We start from the raw sequence: 13,480 nt of genomic DNA, 5'->3' as shown, positions 1-13,480 counted from the left end.
GCATTGAAGTCTCAACGATGGGCGCGCGCAGGGTGGTGGCGTTGTCTGGCGTCGACGACGGTTGGGCCTGGCAAGGTCAATGCTTTGATCCCTCCTAGAGATGGGACGGCGAAAGACGGCGACGACGGATTTTTAGTGCATATGCATGCGGTGTGCGCTGAGGGTCTACTAGACCTGTTGGTGCTCCCTGCTTGCACTTGATGAGGCCATCGAATGAGATGGTGTGTGCCGATGCGAGGTCATGCCACATCATCAAGCTTGCAGGTGCACTCACAGAGATCGACAAGAAGGTGGCTGTGAGTTGATACCTGTATTTGTTTTCTTTGTTATTAAATAGTAATAATTTAATAAGTATATGTGCAGATGCATGTGCAGGGGTTTTCGATAGAAAAGGAAAAAAGGAAAAAAAAATATGCCATGTGACGTGACCAACAGCTATATGGGGCCGATTGAAGTGATGATGGATGGTCACTGCTCGCTGGATACTCCAAGATTATCCATATCTTGCAGTGTAATAGCATATGCCAAAAAAGATTGATTGTTAATGGATTGTGCTGGCGGCATCCCCCTCGCCTCCTCGTGCTCCGCCTGAGGTGTGCTCCCGTCAGCCAGCCAGCCTCGTTGGTTGTTGGTGACGTGTTGCCCCATACGTTCACAAGGGAGCCAGACAACGGCGGCGACGACCAGACCCTACTCCGCAGAGAATTCTTCCTCCCTCCTCCTCGTCTTCTTCCTCCTCCTCCACTCACCACTTGCGCGGCAGGCAGGGCCAGGTCTAGGGGCATCCATCCATCCCCCCTTGCACCACCTCCTCCTCCTCGCTCCTCACCTCACTAGGTGAGCGACAGCGAGAGACGACACAGGAGGGACGAGACACACCAGCCGTCCCGTCCAGGACATCCATCCATCCCTCCCTCCCAAGTCCCAACCCAGCTTTGACCGGGCTGCTCCATTCCCTTTCCCTCCGCCGTCAGTCCAGTCCACCGTCACATCCCCCGCTTCCGCCTCTCATCACCCTCCTCTCCTCGCCCCCTTTCCCCGTCGCTTCCTTCCTTCCTTTCCTGCCCGCCTCCTGCTCCCGCTGCTCCCGGGGTTTCCCCTCGTCGCGAGCGGCCGGACGTCGCCAGCAACCGCACCCATCGCACCCAAGGTTCGTCGCCACAACTCATCCTCTCTACTCACTACTCCCGCCTCCGCTCCGCTCTGCCGGCCTTCCATGGTCTGAGATCGGCCGCGGTCCCGCTCGGCAGGGGATTGATTGACTAACTAGCAGAGCAGATGCTCCATCAATCGGATTATATCATCGTGTCTGCTCGCCGGCCTACAGATTCTGCTCTCACGCGTGCGTTTAGCTTAGCTCAATTCAATTCGGTGTGAAATCAAGGTTTTATTACCTTCTAGCAGCAGCAGTAAGACGGCAAGAATTCTGATTTGTTCTACTGTTTCGTTTGCTGAATTTACACTGAGAGTTCTTGCCACTGTTTCGCCAATTCCGTCCGTGTATCCTTACTACTGAATCCTTATACTGAATCTGTCTGAAAGAAACACTGCCTGAAGAAAACAAAACAGAGCAATTTTCAGTTCAGAATTCTGCATCCCTTCTGCATCATCCTTTCTCAAACTTGAATTTTCAGATTTGTGTTCGTGATGTTCCAAGCAAAGCACCGACCGATGTTCCCCTGACTGACTGCCCGAATCCCCACCGCATTCCATTGCAGCAGCAGCGGCGGCGGCGATGAGGTGCCTGCCGTTCCTGCACGGGGACGCCAAGTCAAGGGACGACGACCGGCGCACGGGCCCCAGCGGCGCCATGTCGGCCTCGGTGCGCTCCTTCAGCACCGAGTCCACGGAGCGCGACCCGCGCTCCGGCTCCGACCTCAACTCCATCAACGCCTCCGACATGAGCGCCGAGTCCATCCGCCGGACGCAGTACCCCAGCTTCACCGACCGCCCCGCCAACCTCCGGGTCTTCACCTTCCCCGAGCTCAAGGCCGCCACCCGCAACTTCAGCCGCTCCCTCATGGTCGGCGAGGGCGGCTTCGGCTGCGTCTACAGGGGCGTCATCAAGGGCTCCGACGACCCCACCGAGCGCGTCGAGATCGCCGTCAAGCAGCTGAACCGCAAGGGAGTCCAGGCAAGCTCTCTCCCACTGTCCTCTACTGTATTATTGTCAGATACTCCGTATATATATATCTTACAGTCCAATTTTATGCATTACCAAGAGGAGTTATAACTCATTGATAACATGAACTGTGATTTGGGCATGGTTGTGCATCTTGAAACTAATCCAGGGTTTCTAAACTAATTATTTGTTTAGAGAACAATCCATTCAGTAGGCCCTGGTTGTTTCGGGAAATGCGGCATAGTTTATACTTGTGAAATCCCTTGCATCACATTCCATGTAGTATTATACTTGCATGTTGTTCTAGTCCAGCCTAGGGTATAGTGAGTCAACCAGTGCCAGCATATAAGAACAACAACAGCTAACTGAAGTTGTAAACAAATCGTAGCAGTACTCGAGCAAAGCACCGAGCATATTATTCCAGCATTTCAGTTCCACTTGCTTGATGAGTCCCTCTCAAGTCACTTGCACTGTAATCTAGCTTGAGCCACTAGTTTGGGGTTCCTAATATATCATTATTCATCTTTCTTCAGGGGCAGAAGGAATGGTTAACAGAAATGAACGTGCTTGGGATTGTAGAGCACCCAAACCTCGTCAAACTAATAGGTTACTGCACGGACGACGATGAGCGGGGAATGCAGCGGCTTCTGGTATACGAATACATGCCCAACGGAAGCGTGGATGACCACTTGGCAAGTAGGTCAACTTCTACTCTATCATGGCCGATGAGATTGAAAGTAGCTCTTGATGCTGCCCGCGGGCTCAAGTATCTGCATGAGGAGATGGACTTTCAGGTAACTCATTTGCTTTCTGCTGATCAATACAAAAACTAACTGAATGTGAAACATTTGTCTGGTATCAACATCACTGCTTGATCACATTCAGCAAAATAAGGAACACATGCAGTACAGAAAGTCGCACTCTGTTTACCTGTTTCAATATGCATGCAGGTTATTTTCCGAGACCTGAAAACATCTAACATTCTATTAGATGAGAACTGGAATGCAAAGTTATCGGACTTTGGATTGGCTAGGCATGGGCCACAGGAAGGGCTATCCCATGTCTCCACAGCGGTACGCACATCTACGGACCTAGAATTATTTTGCAGTAATGTGCTCTGACAGCATTCCGTTCCATTTTCTTTAAAATTATTGGTCTTGCAAAGTGTATGATGTTCTAAAGATGTGGATACTCATGGTGCCAAGATGTTTCTTTTCTATAACACGGTTCCCTTTTGATAGCAATGAAGTTGGAATTGGAAAATGGATACCCAGTTGCTCCACCTCAAATGGTATAATTGTTTCGGTGTATGCTATTGATACTTAAATGTGTACCTTTAGTTTCTGAAGTACAATCAACTTCTTAAATTTTCAAGAATTACAACTGAAGTCCTAGAAAAGAGTGAATACTTCAGCTTGAATAAGCATCAATGACAGCTCCAGCCATAGCAGCTTCAGAACGCACATGAAGCTACAAGTGACAAGAGTAGTGATTTTGTGAGCTTAAGCTGGAAATTTTGGCAAAGAATCTGCTAGACATATATTACCATGTCTTAATTGAGCTATTATTTTGTTAGTTGGGTATAAGAGTACAGAACCCTGGTTTCATTAAAAAAATGTATTTTGCACAAAAGACAACCATGTCATTTATTTTTATGACAGATGGGTCCCACTGTGCGAGGCTAAGCAGGAGTAGCTCTGTGTGCGCTGCCACCTGGAGCTCCCCTAAAGTGCTTGCTTTAGCCCCCTTTAAAAGTTGTAGAAGATTCTCCATGTACTAGTTTTATGAAGTTTGTTCTCTTGTTTGCCACTTTGTTTAGTTCCTAGTACAACTTTGAACTATAATTGGAAAATGGTATACGAGATAACTTTTCCTAAAACATGGTCCTTTTTAATGAAGTTGGAAAATGGATACCCAGTTGCTCCACTTCAAATGGTATAATTGTTTCGGTGTATGGTGTGGATGCTTAAATGTGCATGTTTTAGTTTCTGAAGTGCTCAACAATCATATTCTTAATTTTTTGAAAATTACAACTGAAGTCCTGGAAAGGAGTGAGTACTTCAACTTGAAGCGTTAGTCAGAGCTATATAAGTTTCTTCTAGCAGCTTCACAGTGCAGCACTAGCCAAAATGATATGTCCATTAAAGGAATCATGTCTCTCTTCTTCAGATAAAGCCAACTGCGTCTACAAATAACAAGAGTTCGGTTTTAAAGTATCCATCCTAACTACCATAACAACTCGGGTGATTTGCATGCTTTCCTGCGCCAGAATTTGGCAAAGAACTTGCTGGTATTTCGTTAGGAAGACATTAGTTTGGTTATACCCTGCTTTCATTAATAATACATTTTGCACAAAAGAAAATCATGTTATTTCTTTTTATGACACATGGATCCCACTATGTGAGGCTAAGCAATAGTCACATGGTACCCCCCTGAAGTGCTTGCTTTAGCTCCCTTTAGAAACTGTCAGAGATTCTCCACGAACTAGTTTTGTGAAGTTTGTTCTCTTCTTGCCAGTTTGTTTAGTTCCTAGTACAACTTCAACTTGATACTTCCTTGATCATCCATCTTAACTAACTTCTATTATTCCATAAACTAACACATTAAATACTTATGGTTCAACAGATCGTTGGAACTCTAGGATACGCCGCGCCGGAGTACATGCAAACCGGGCGCCTCACCGCAAAAAGCGACATATGGGGCTACGGCGTGCTCCTCTACGAGCTCATCACCGGCCGGCGTCCCATCGATCGGAACCGTCCAAAGGGGGAGCAGAAGCTCCTGGACTGGGTGAAACCGTACATCTCCGACGTCAAACGGTTCCCCATCATCGTCGACCCGCGTCTTGAGGGCCACTACGACCTCAAGTCCATGACAAAGCTGGCCGGCGTGGCAAACCGCTGCCTCCTGCGGCTACCAAAGACGCGCCCGAAGATGAGCGAGGTGTACGAGATGGTCCAGAAGATCGTCGAAAGCGTCGAGATCGGCCCACCGGAGCCTCCCCTGCACTACCATGGCTCGGTGTCCGGACCGGGCGCAAAGCGGACCAAGAAAGGGTCACTGAAGAGGAGGCTCCAGGAGTTCAAGTTCGGGTGCCGCCAGATCGTGTGGCGGGGCTGGAAACCTGAGATCATAAAGACCTGCTGAAATGGATGCCACCCTCCTCCTACCTGTGACTGTAAGTATAGCTGTTCATAGAGATATAAAGTTCGTAACCGGTGCGCGGTTTGTGCTGCAGCGTCTAACTTTTTTGGTCCTGTAGATTTATGTTTGAGCCGTCTTGTTTTGTGTATTACTCTGGTCTGAGCTGCAAGGTTGTGAATCAGTAGGTCGTTTGTGTTTTTGGTCCACTTTCAGCTCTTCCATCTTGTGAACTCTACTACTCCCTCCACAACTGAAAATGAACTGCTTTGCACACTGTCTGAAATATCTTCAAGGCCTTATAAAAGTGAACAGAGGGAGTAATCTTGTTTGTGCACAGCTCAAAAACTCTCTTTCTTTTCTTTTCTTAAGAACTCCTAAAAAACTGTCATTTTTCATGTGGAAAGGATTGTATGCAGGGAATGATTCAGATTCAAGCAAGATGTGACCTGAACCTAGTGGATTTCTGCCCACCAATCGGAGGATGCGCCTTATCGCGAGCTCGATGCGGAATGATCCGAATATCTGGTGCTGGGTGGTACAGGTACATTCCTGCCGGCCATCCTTTTTGCTCAGATAAGACCCAGACCCGGATGCTCACATCAGAAAGAGACCCCCTTGTGCAACTGGGAGAATTTCTTGGTGCTAGCACATTCATAGAGGAGGCTACAAGTCAGCCCGATGTTTCGATCGGACTGTCAGCATGATTGATCATTTGTTACCAGAGAGTAGATGATGACCAAAATCTCCACCGCTAATAATCCGGCAAAGGTCATGCCGGTGGCGAATTTTCGCCGGACAAGAGAAGAGTTTCTGCTGTTCCCCTGTAGCCGTAGCCTGTAGATTGTGCTGTTGGCTGGAGGCAGAGAAATTCTGTTACTTTCTGCACAGTGAACACTTTCCATTCCATTCTATTCCATCATGACAACATCTCCTTCCTCCCCAACTTAACTTTTCTCCGGCGACATGGTGCATATGGGTGGAGCAGAATTGGGGGCAGATCTCCCTGTGGTGGGCAGCAACCGTGGGGCTCCTTTCGGCTTCGGCGAATCGGACCGGTCGACCGGTCGCCCGATTCGCCTGTCGACGAAGAACCGACGGGAGCCTGCCTTTCTCCCCCCCTCCTTGGTGTGAGGTGATGTCCCTCTCGTGTCCCCTGACATCTCATACGCCGGCCCTGTCAAGGCCACCACCATTCCTGGCGTGGTGCCCATCATCTTCAGAGATTAGCACATGGTTTGTGTGACGACGGTGCATCGTCGTCTTCAGAAAACCAGGTGCAGAGTACGTGTGGCATGTGGAGCAGATGGCGATCTGCCCGACCTGCCACATGGTTCGCCGTTTGCAGCCGCTGCTTTGTGCCGCTCGCCGCCGATGGCGAGGGCTACCTGCCGTGAAATCCGGCAGCATTCATGCAGCTCCTTTCCTCACTAGTTTATGGCTTTTCTTCCCTCTTAGAAAGTTTCAGAGTTAAAAACCGTCCGGAGGTCACCAAGTTTGTTAGGTTCTGATCAAAGTGAAAAAATTCCGGTTCTCGGTCCAATCGCCCCCGCGCCGCCCCGCGACGACGCCGGCCGTTGCTCCTCCTCGTCGCCACCATCGCCGTCATCGGCTTTGGATGTTTCTTCATGTAATTAGTGATATATATTCTACAAAAACCTGTCACATTGAGATGAACAATGAGGCCCCTCTCACCGAGCATTCAGGAACGGGACGGGTGATGACTGATGCCGGCCGTGTCGGATCCAAGTCACCCTGACTAAGATCGGTCTCGGTGTGACCCTACGCTCATTAATCAAATCGCTTCATTATGAATTTTTCTTTACCGTCTGCTTTCTTTTGGTGGCCTAACAATCGGTCTCCATCGTGTGGGACAATGCAGATGCTGTTACGCGGTTCGAACTGAATTTGTTATTTTTTGAAAGAGCAGAAACACTTGCTTGCTCGTGCATATGTGTGGGCGTGGCCAGCAATAATAAGAAAATAAAAAAAAAACATGTGGCTCTTGTGCCACGTATGAAATGATCATGGAGGTCTCGCTTTCAGATCTTGCAACCGGAGCGGCGCACGCAAAAATTATTGGATGTTGCTTCGGTATCTGTCTCCCATGACCGGTGACGAACGATGGGGAGAGATGCCAAAATGATGAACGGAAAATGAAGTATATGAATGGCCAAGGATGACGGCGGTGTGCCGCAAGCATTCATAGAGAAGAAACAAGAAACCTTCCCGTCCTCGGGAAGCCGTTTACTAGTATGTACCGTAAGGCGATAGGAGCATCCGCACCGCTAGGTGTTAAGCAGAAGCGATACGTGTGATGGTCCATTCGAAACCGAAGCCGAAAGGCGCTTGGGGTACACGAAAGAGGATATTAGAAGCTTATATGTCACAATTCTCGCTTCGTCTAACTTGTAGTACACATTATTTTTAGATAAATTACCTAACATTGTCTTACGTCTCCACTTCCATGTGCTTCCAAGAATGAAATACTCCCTCTGTCCCAAGTGGAGACGTAAAAAAAAATTATATTATGGGACGGAGGGAGTAGAAGTGAAAGAAAAAAAGAAGGATATGGAGGAGACCAAAGTGGTGTCTCCACTTCTTTTTCGAGGTTTTACCACCAGTCAGTCAGGCGGCTTTTGGCAATACGGGTTACTGGTGCTAGGTCTGCTATTAGTGCTAAGCTTTTTGCCAGAGGTCTTACATTTCGTAACACTGCTAGATACGGATGCTCTTAGACATGAGTACACGCATCAAGGATAGAAGCCTATAAGAGCCGCGCGGCCCCTCCAACAACCCATAGCAAAGCTAATATTTTCAAAGAGCAACAAACCAAGAAAACAAAAAAATTCAACCAGTAATCCAACCGTTCTATCGCGAATTTGCCGTTTACTCTCCTTAAAAAGAGATATGACAAAATCATGAACAAAAAAGGAGGTATAATATATAACTAAGGAAGACGGCGGTGGGCCACAAGCAAGAGTTCGCGGAGGAGAAAAACTTCCTGTCTTCGAAACGTTGTCTAGTATAGGTGATAAGAGTGTCCACATCGCTAGGTGTTAAGCAGAAGCTAAATGTGAGGTTGTCTACCCGGAGACGAAGCCGAAAACCTCATTGTAGCACATACTATTCATTATTAGATAAATTACTTAACAATTTCTTACGTGTCAACTACTATGTGCCTCCGAAGATGGAATAAAAGTAACATAAGAGTTATAAGGAAGCGAACAAATCGACGTGTCCACTTCTACTTTTCGAGAGGGCTCACCTCATGTTTCAGACATACGGGTTATAGATGCTCTATGATCTACTTTGGGTCCAAGGTTTTCTGCCACTGGTTCTTTGCACTATGTCATTGTCAACGCCGTTTTCCCTTATTGCTTTATTCTCTATTTAGCACCGAGATACAAATGATCCTAGATACGAAGACCCACACTAAGGTTATAGCCGCGGCCCCCTCTGTCCACCTATAATCGAGTTCATCATTATTATTTTAAAAAGAGAGCAAGAAAGTAAAATAATTCAACCAGTAACCCATTGTTTTACAAGTTCAAGGTGTCGGTCACCCTCAACCTCCTTAAAAAGATTATCATCTTTGACCCTAAAGTTTAAAATTCGACATCGACCTTCAGTCTAGGTAAACAAAAAAGAAGAAAAATACGGGGATGTTCATACATATATATAGTCAACAATAATAAAATAAAAACCACACCACTCTTGTGCCACATATGACACGATCGTGGATGTTCCACTTTTGGATGTACAACCTCTAAGCGGCTCACGCAAAAATTATTTAATGTTGCTTCGATATCCGTGTCCCATGACTGACTGATGACGAACGATAAAAAAGGGATGATTAAATGATGAAAGAAAAAGGAAGTATAATAACTAAGGAAGACGACGGTGCGCCACAAGCAAGTATTCACGGAGGAGAAAAACTTCAAGCCTCCGAGAAGCCCTCTAATATGGTTGATAAGAGTGTTTGCATCACTAAGCGTTAAGCGGAAGCTAAAGGGGGAGGGCCTATCCGGTCCGGAGCCGAAGCCGAAAGGTGCGTTTTGTACATGAAAGAGAAAAGAAGCTTATATGTTACTATTCTCACTTCATCCTAACACGCACATTTTATTTTAACAGTGTTGTACTCTCAACTTCCATGTGCTTCCAAGGATGGGATAGAAGTAACATAAGAGGGGAAGAGGGCAAATTGATGTGCCAATTTCCTTTGCGTGGCTTTTGTTTATTGTTTTGTTTCTGACCATATGGGGATAGATGCTCTAAGTTCTACTTTGACGCTAAGATTATCGCCGTTATTTTTTCTTACCATCGAATCTCGTAGCATTTGCCACTAACCCTTTTTTTCCTACCACTTCATCTTTCGTTTAGCACCTTGAGATGCAGACGCTCCTAGATGCGACAACACACGCCAATGGCCATAAAATCGCGACCCCTTGTTCGCCCATAATCAAATTTTTCAAAGCACGAAAAGCCAAGAAAGTAAAATATTGATGAGATAACACATTCTTTCTTGTGAGTTTATTATGGTGTCAGTCACTCTCTGGCTCCTTATAAAGATTATCATCTTTTCACCCTAAAGTTTTAAATCTGACATCATCGACCTCTAGTCTAGGTAAAAATAATAAACAAGAGAAACTCAGGGTCGTTTGGCTTTTGTGGACATTGAGTGTTGCTTCGGTATTCGTTTCCCATGACGGGTGACGAACAATGGAAAGGGATGCCTAAATGATGAATGGAAAAGGAAATATAATACATAAAAGTAAGGAAGAAAGCGGTGCTTCAAAAGCTAAGTATTTGTGGAGGAGAAAAACTTCCTGCCTTCGAGAAGCCATCTTACATACTCAAGCGGGATAAGAGCATCCTGAGCCGAAGCCGAAAGGCGTGTGAGGTATAGGAAAGAGGAAAGAAGCTTATGTGTTACTATTGTCACTTCATCCTAACAGGTACAATTTTATTTGTAGATAGAAGTACCTAACAATGTCTCACGTCTCAACTTTCATGCCCTTCCAAAGATGGAATATATGTAACAAAAGAGGGAAAGAGGGCAAACCGACGTGCCCACTTCGTCGGTGGGGTGTTCGTTCCCCATATGTTTATGACCATACGAGTTATAGATAGATGCTTTAAGACCTGCTTCAACGCTGATACATATATTACCACCGCATCTCGAAGTATTCCTTTGCCGCTAACCTTTTTTGTACCGTGTCGTCCTCAGTTTAGCGCCTGGAGATGCGGATGCTCCTGGGCACGACGGCACGCGCCAAAGGCCATAAAACCGTGGCACCCTGTCCCCACCATCAGTTTTCTTGAAAGCGCGAAAAGCCAAGAATGCGAAATACCAAGGAATAAACCATTGTTTTGTGAGTGTATTATGGCGCGGGTCACTCTCGGCCTCCTTAAAAAGATTGTCATCTTTTCACCTAGTAGAGTTTAAAATCCGGCATCCACCTAGAACCAGGGTTTTTCCGAAGCGCGAAAAGCCAAGAAAGTGAAGTAAGACCCATTGTTTCGTGCGTTTATTATGCTGCCGGTCACTCTCGGCCTCCCTAAAAAGATTACCATCTTTTCACCCTAATAAAGTTTGAAATCCCACGTCGGCCTCAAGTTTTCTAGTCTGCTCTAATAAGTAAATAAAAATAGTAAACAGGAGAAATTCCGGGGGGCGGGGGGCCGCTTGGCTTTTAGCCACCGGCTGCGGCCAGCGGCGTACGGAAAGATGCCATTCCCGATGGCAGGCCCGGCCGCATCCAGGGCGCGGGGCCCGCCCGGCCCGCGGGCTGGCTGACGGCCGTCAGATTGCCGCGCAGAGCGCCGGGATAGATTCCCCTCGGAATCCGCGCGCTGCTCAGATGGGCCTGTGACGTCAACGCCCGCCCGCTGGCCTCCCCCCCTGCCCCCGGGCGGGCCCCGGCCCGCTGACGCGATTCCACCGGTCGACGACGCCTCGATGGGACGGACTCTCCGTCCTCCTCTGCGGTTCCACCCCTGTAGTTCCCTGGAATCTGTCTTGAGTACCGTAAGTACCACTGGAGCTTAATGCGTACACGTGTTAAACTTGGCTGATGACAAGCATTATTGTATCCTATTTTTTTGAGGGGTATTGTATCCTATTGGTACATAGGCTTTCCCTTTGGTGAGCAACGTGCCCAAGTTCATGTCAAACAAAATTAGATTATCCGTGTCTCCATACACTTCCTTCAACATTTTTCAAACGCCTTCTTCAAAAAGAATATCCGAACAGTTCTTTCAACAAAGGCAGTGGCGTACAAGTATTTGTATCATGCATGCAGTATAAGCAATAGCACACTCATTAACATTGTCATAAATACAACCATACTCTTCAAGCAACTCATCTGTCCCTACGATGAAAAGCGACAGGACGAACCGAATAATCAAAATCACACATACATTCTTGACAACATTTGGCCGACTAATACTAGCTAGCGCCAACCATGGAGCCATTCGGCTTATTTTGAGTTATCGGTACCTTGTTATAACCGGCTCCGCCGCAAAGCCGGTGTGTGTTTTTTTACTAAGGACCGATCTCATTTCCCCACAAGAAATAAATACCAATTAATGAGAAAAAGTATGACAATCAATGATGTCATCGGGGCGCCAATCCTTCTTTGTTGCTCTCAACGTGTAAACAGAAACCAGAGCGTTTGAGCCATATCAAGCACGTCAGCGTCAACATCGCGCATCCTTATTCTATGTCTCTACCAGGAGGACACAAACACAACGGGTAACAACAAACCGAAAGGGCCGCCGCGGTACGTCGCGTTGTGTCGCGTCACCATCAACCGTGCACATCCCCTCTCTCAAGAAAGGGAAAGGAGGCTACACCAGTGTTGTTACCCTCACCGGTCCATTCCAAAACTGGTCATATTTGGCGGGTTTTTTAAGCTTCAAAAAGCCACTACCATACACCACACCATGTGTTCTTCTCAACTTCCCCAAAATTCTGATCGTTTCTTACAAAGACAAAGTAACAAATATGACACTGCCTACAACACTCAACAATCTGGGCGTTTTCGGTGGCGCTAGCCTTGACGTGTGCGGCACTTATCTTAGATTAGAGGGTCTGATTTAATTTTTAGCATACATTCATCTTTTTGCTCCGGGTTTGGAAGGATGGCCAGATTTTTTAGCAGTACTTATACTGTCTGCAGCATTTTGAAATGCTTATCTGTTAAAAGCAAATATAAATAGTCCTTTCAATAAAGGTAGTGACGTACGTACAAGTATTTGTATCATGCATGTATAAGCAATAGTACAATCATTAACATTGTCATAAATACAAATGCACCCTTCAAGCAACTCGTTGTCCTTACCACGAAAAGCGACCAAATGAGTCGAAGAATCAAAAGTATACATACGTTCTTGACAACATTTGGCCAACTAATTCCAGCGTGCCAACGGTGGTGCCATTCGGCTTATTTGAGCTAATACCTTCTTATCCCCCGGCTTGAGCGCGAAGCCGGGGTGTGCTTTATAAAAGCACCGATCTGCTAACAACACCAAATCTCATTTCCCGGCAACAAATAAAAATTGTGCCTCTTTTTTAATGAAAAAAGTTGTATCCCAATCGATGATGTCATCACCGCCCCAATCCTTCTACCTTGCGCTCAACATGTAAACACAAACCAGAGCGTTTGAGCCATGTCGAACACGTCAGCGTCGACATTGCGCGCCCTTATTCTACGTCTCCTCCACGAGGACACAACACACAACGGGTAGCAACAAACAAACCGAAAGGGCCGCCGCCCGCGGTACGTCGCGTTGTGCCGCGTCGCCATCGACCGTGCACAACCCCGGACCCCTCTCTCAAGAGAGAAAGCTACATGCATCCTTGCCTTGTGGTTACCCTCCCCTCAGCAATCTGTTCCGAGCACGGTCATATTCCGCGGGTTTTTTAAGCTTCAAAAAGCCACCACCATACCATGTGTTCTTCTCCCTTGTGATGACAAGGAGCAGAGGTCATTAACTAATGTTCATTCCATGAGGCGGCCGGAGAGAAGGAAGACCGTGTTGCTCACTCCGAGGGCCTCCCACCGCAATAAGAACAAACTTCAAGGTCTTTTCTGCAAAAAGGCCACCCCCACCTCCACAACAGTACAGCGAGTACTATAAACAGCAGAGGCCGCGTGCCAGCCGAAAGAGAGCGAGTGAAGAAAAACATAAAAAAAAAAAAAAATAAGCTCC

The 13,480-nt window shown here is 46.9% G+C and overlaps 1 protein-coding gene across 4 annotated transcripts; it reads left to right on the top strand.

Annotated features, from left to right (window-relative positions):
* Window positions 1-718: 718 nt before the first annotated feature.
* LOC119324712 (serine/threonine-protein kinase PCRK1-like) lies at window positions 719-6,925 on the top strand. 4 transcript variants are annotated; one of them, XM_037598487.1, is made up of 6 exons: window positions 719-1,150; window positions 1,635-2,134; window positions 2,656-2,916; window positions 3,073-3,195; window positions 4,748-5,300; window positions 5,683-6,925. In XM_037598487.1, exons 2-5 carry the CDS (start codon window positions 1,736-1,738, stop codon window positions 5,267-5,269), a joined length of 1,305 nt encoding a protein of 434 aa, XP_037454384.1. In that variant the 5' UTR covers window positions 719-1,150; window positions 1,635-1,735; the 3' UTR covers window positions 5,270-5,300; window positions 5,683-6,925. The 4 variants fall into 4 exon arrangements, with proteins under 4 accessions (XP_037454384.1, XP_037454385.1, XP_037454383.1 ...); XM_037598488.1 differs by lacking the exon at window positions 5,683-6,925 and having other exon boundaries at window positions 721-1,150; window positions 1,722-2,134; window positions 4,748-5,464; XM_037598486.1 differs by lacking the exon at window positions 5,683-6,925 and having other exon boundaries at window positions 721-1,150; window positions 1,719-2,134; window positions 4,748-5,464.
* The last annotated feature ends 6,555 nt before the right edge of the window (window positions 6,926-13,480 follow it).

The sequence above is a fragment of the Triticum dicoccoides genome, chromosome 6B (genome assembly GCF_002162155.2).
Source record: "Triticum dicoccoides isolate Atlit2015 ecotype Zavitan chromosome 6B, WEW_v2.0, whole genome shotgun sequence".
NCBI classification, from domain to species: domain Eukaryota; kingdom Viridiplantae; phylum Streptophyta; class Magnoliopsida; order Poales; family Poaceae; genus Triticum; species Triticum dicoccoides.
This window is presented reverse-complemented; position numbering and strand designations above follow the sequence as displayed.

Excerpts from the sequence above, each read along its gene's own strand:
- LOC119324712 (XM_037598487.1), top strand. The coding sequence starts at position 1,736 with ATGAGGTGCCTGCCGTTCCTGCACGGGGACGCCAAGTCAAGGGACGAC. Across the intron at positions 2,917-3,072 it reads ATGAGGAGATGGACTTTCAG|GTTATTTTCCGAGACCTGAA; the intron begins GTAACTCATTTG and ends ATATGCATGCAG. Across the intron at positions 3,196-4,747 it reads TATCCCATGTCTCCACAGCG|ATCGTTGGAACTCTAGGATA; the intron begins GTACGCACATCT and ends ATGGTTCAACAG.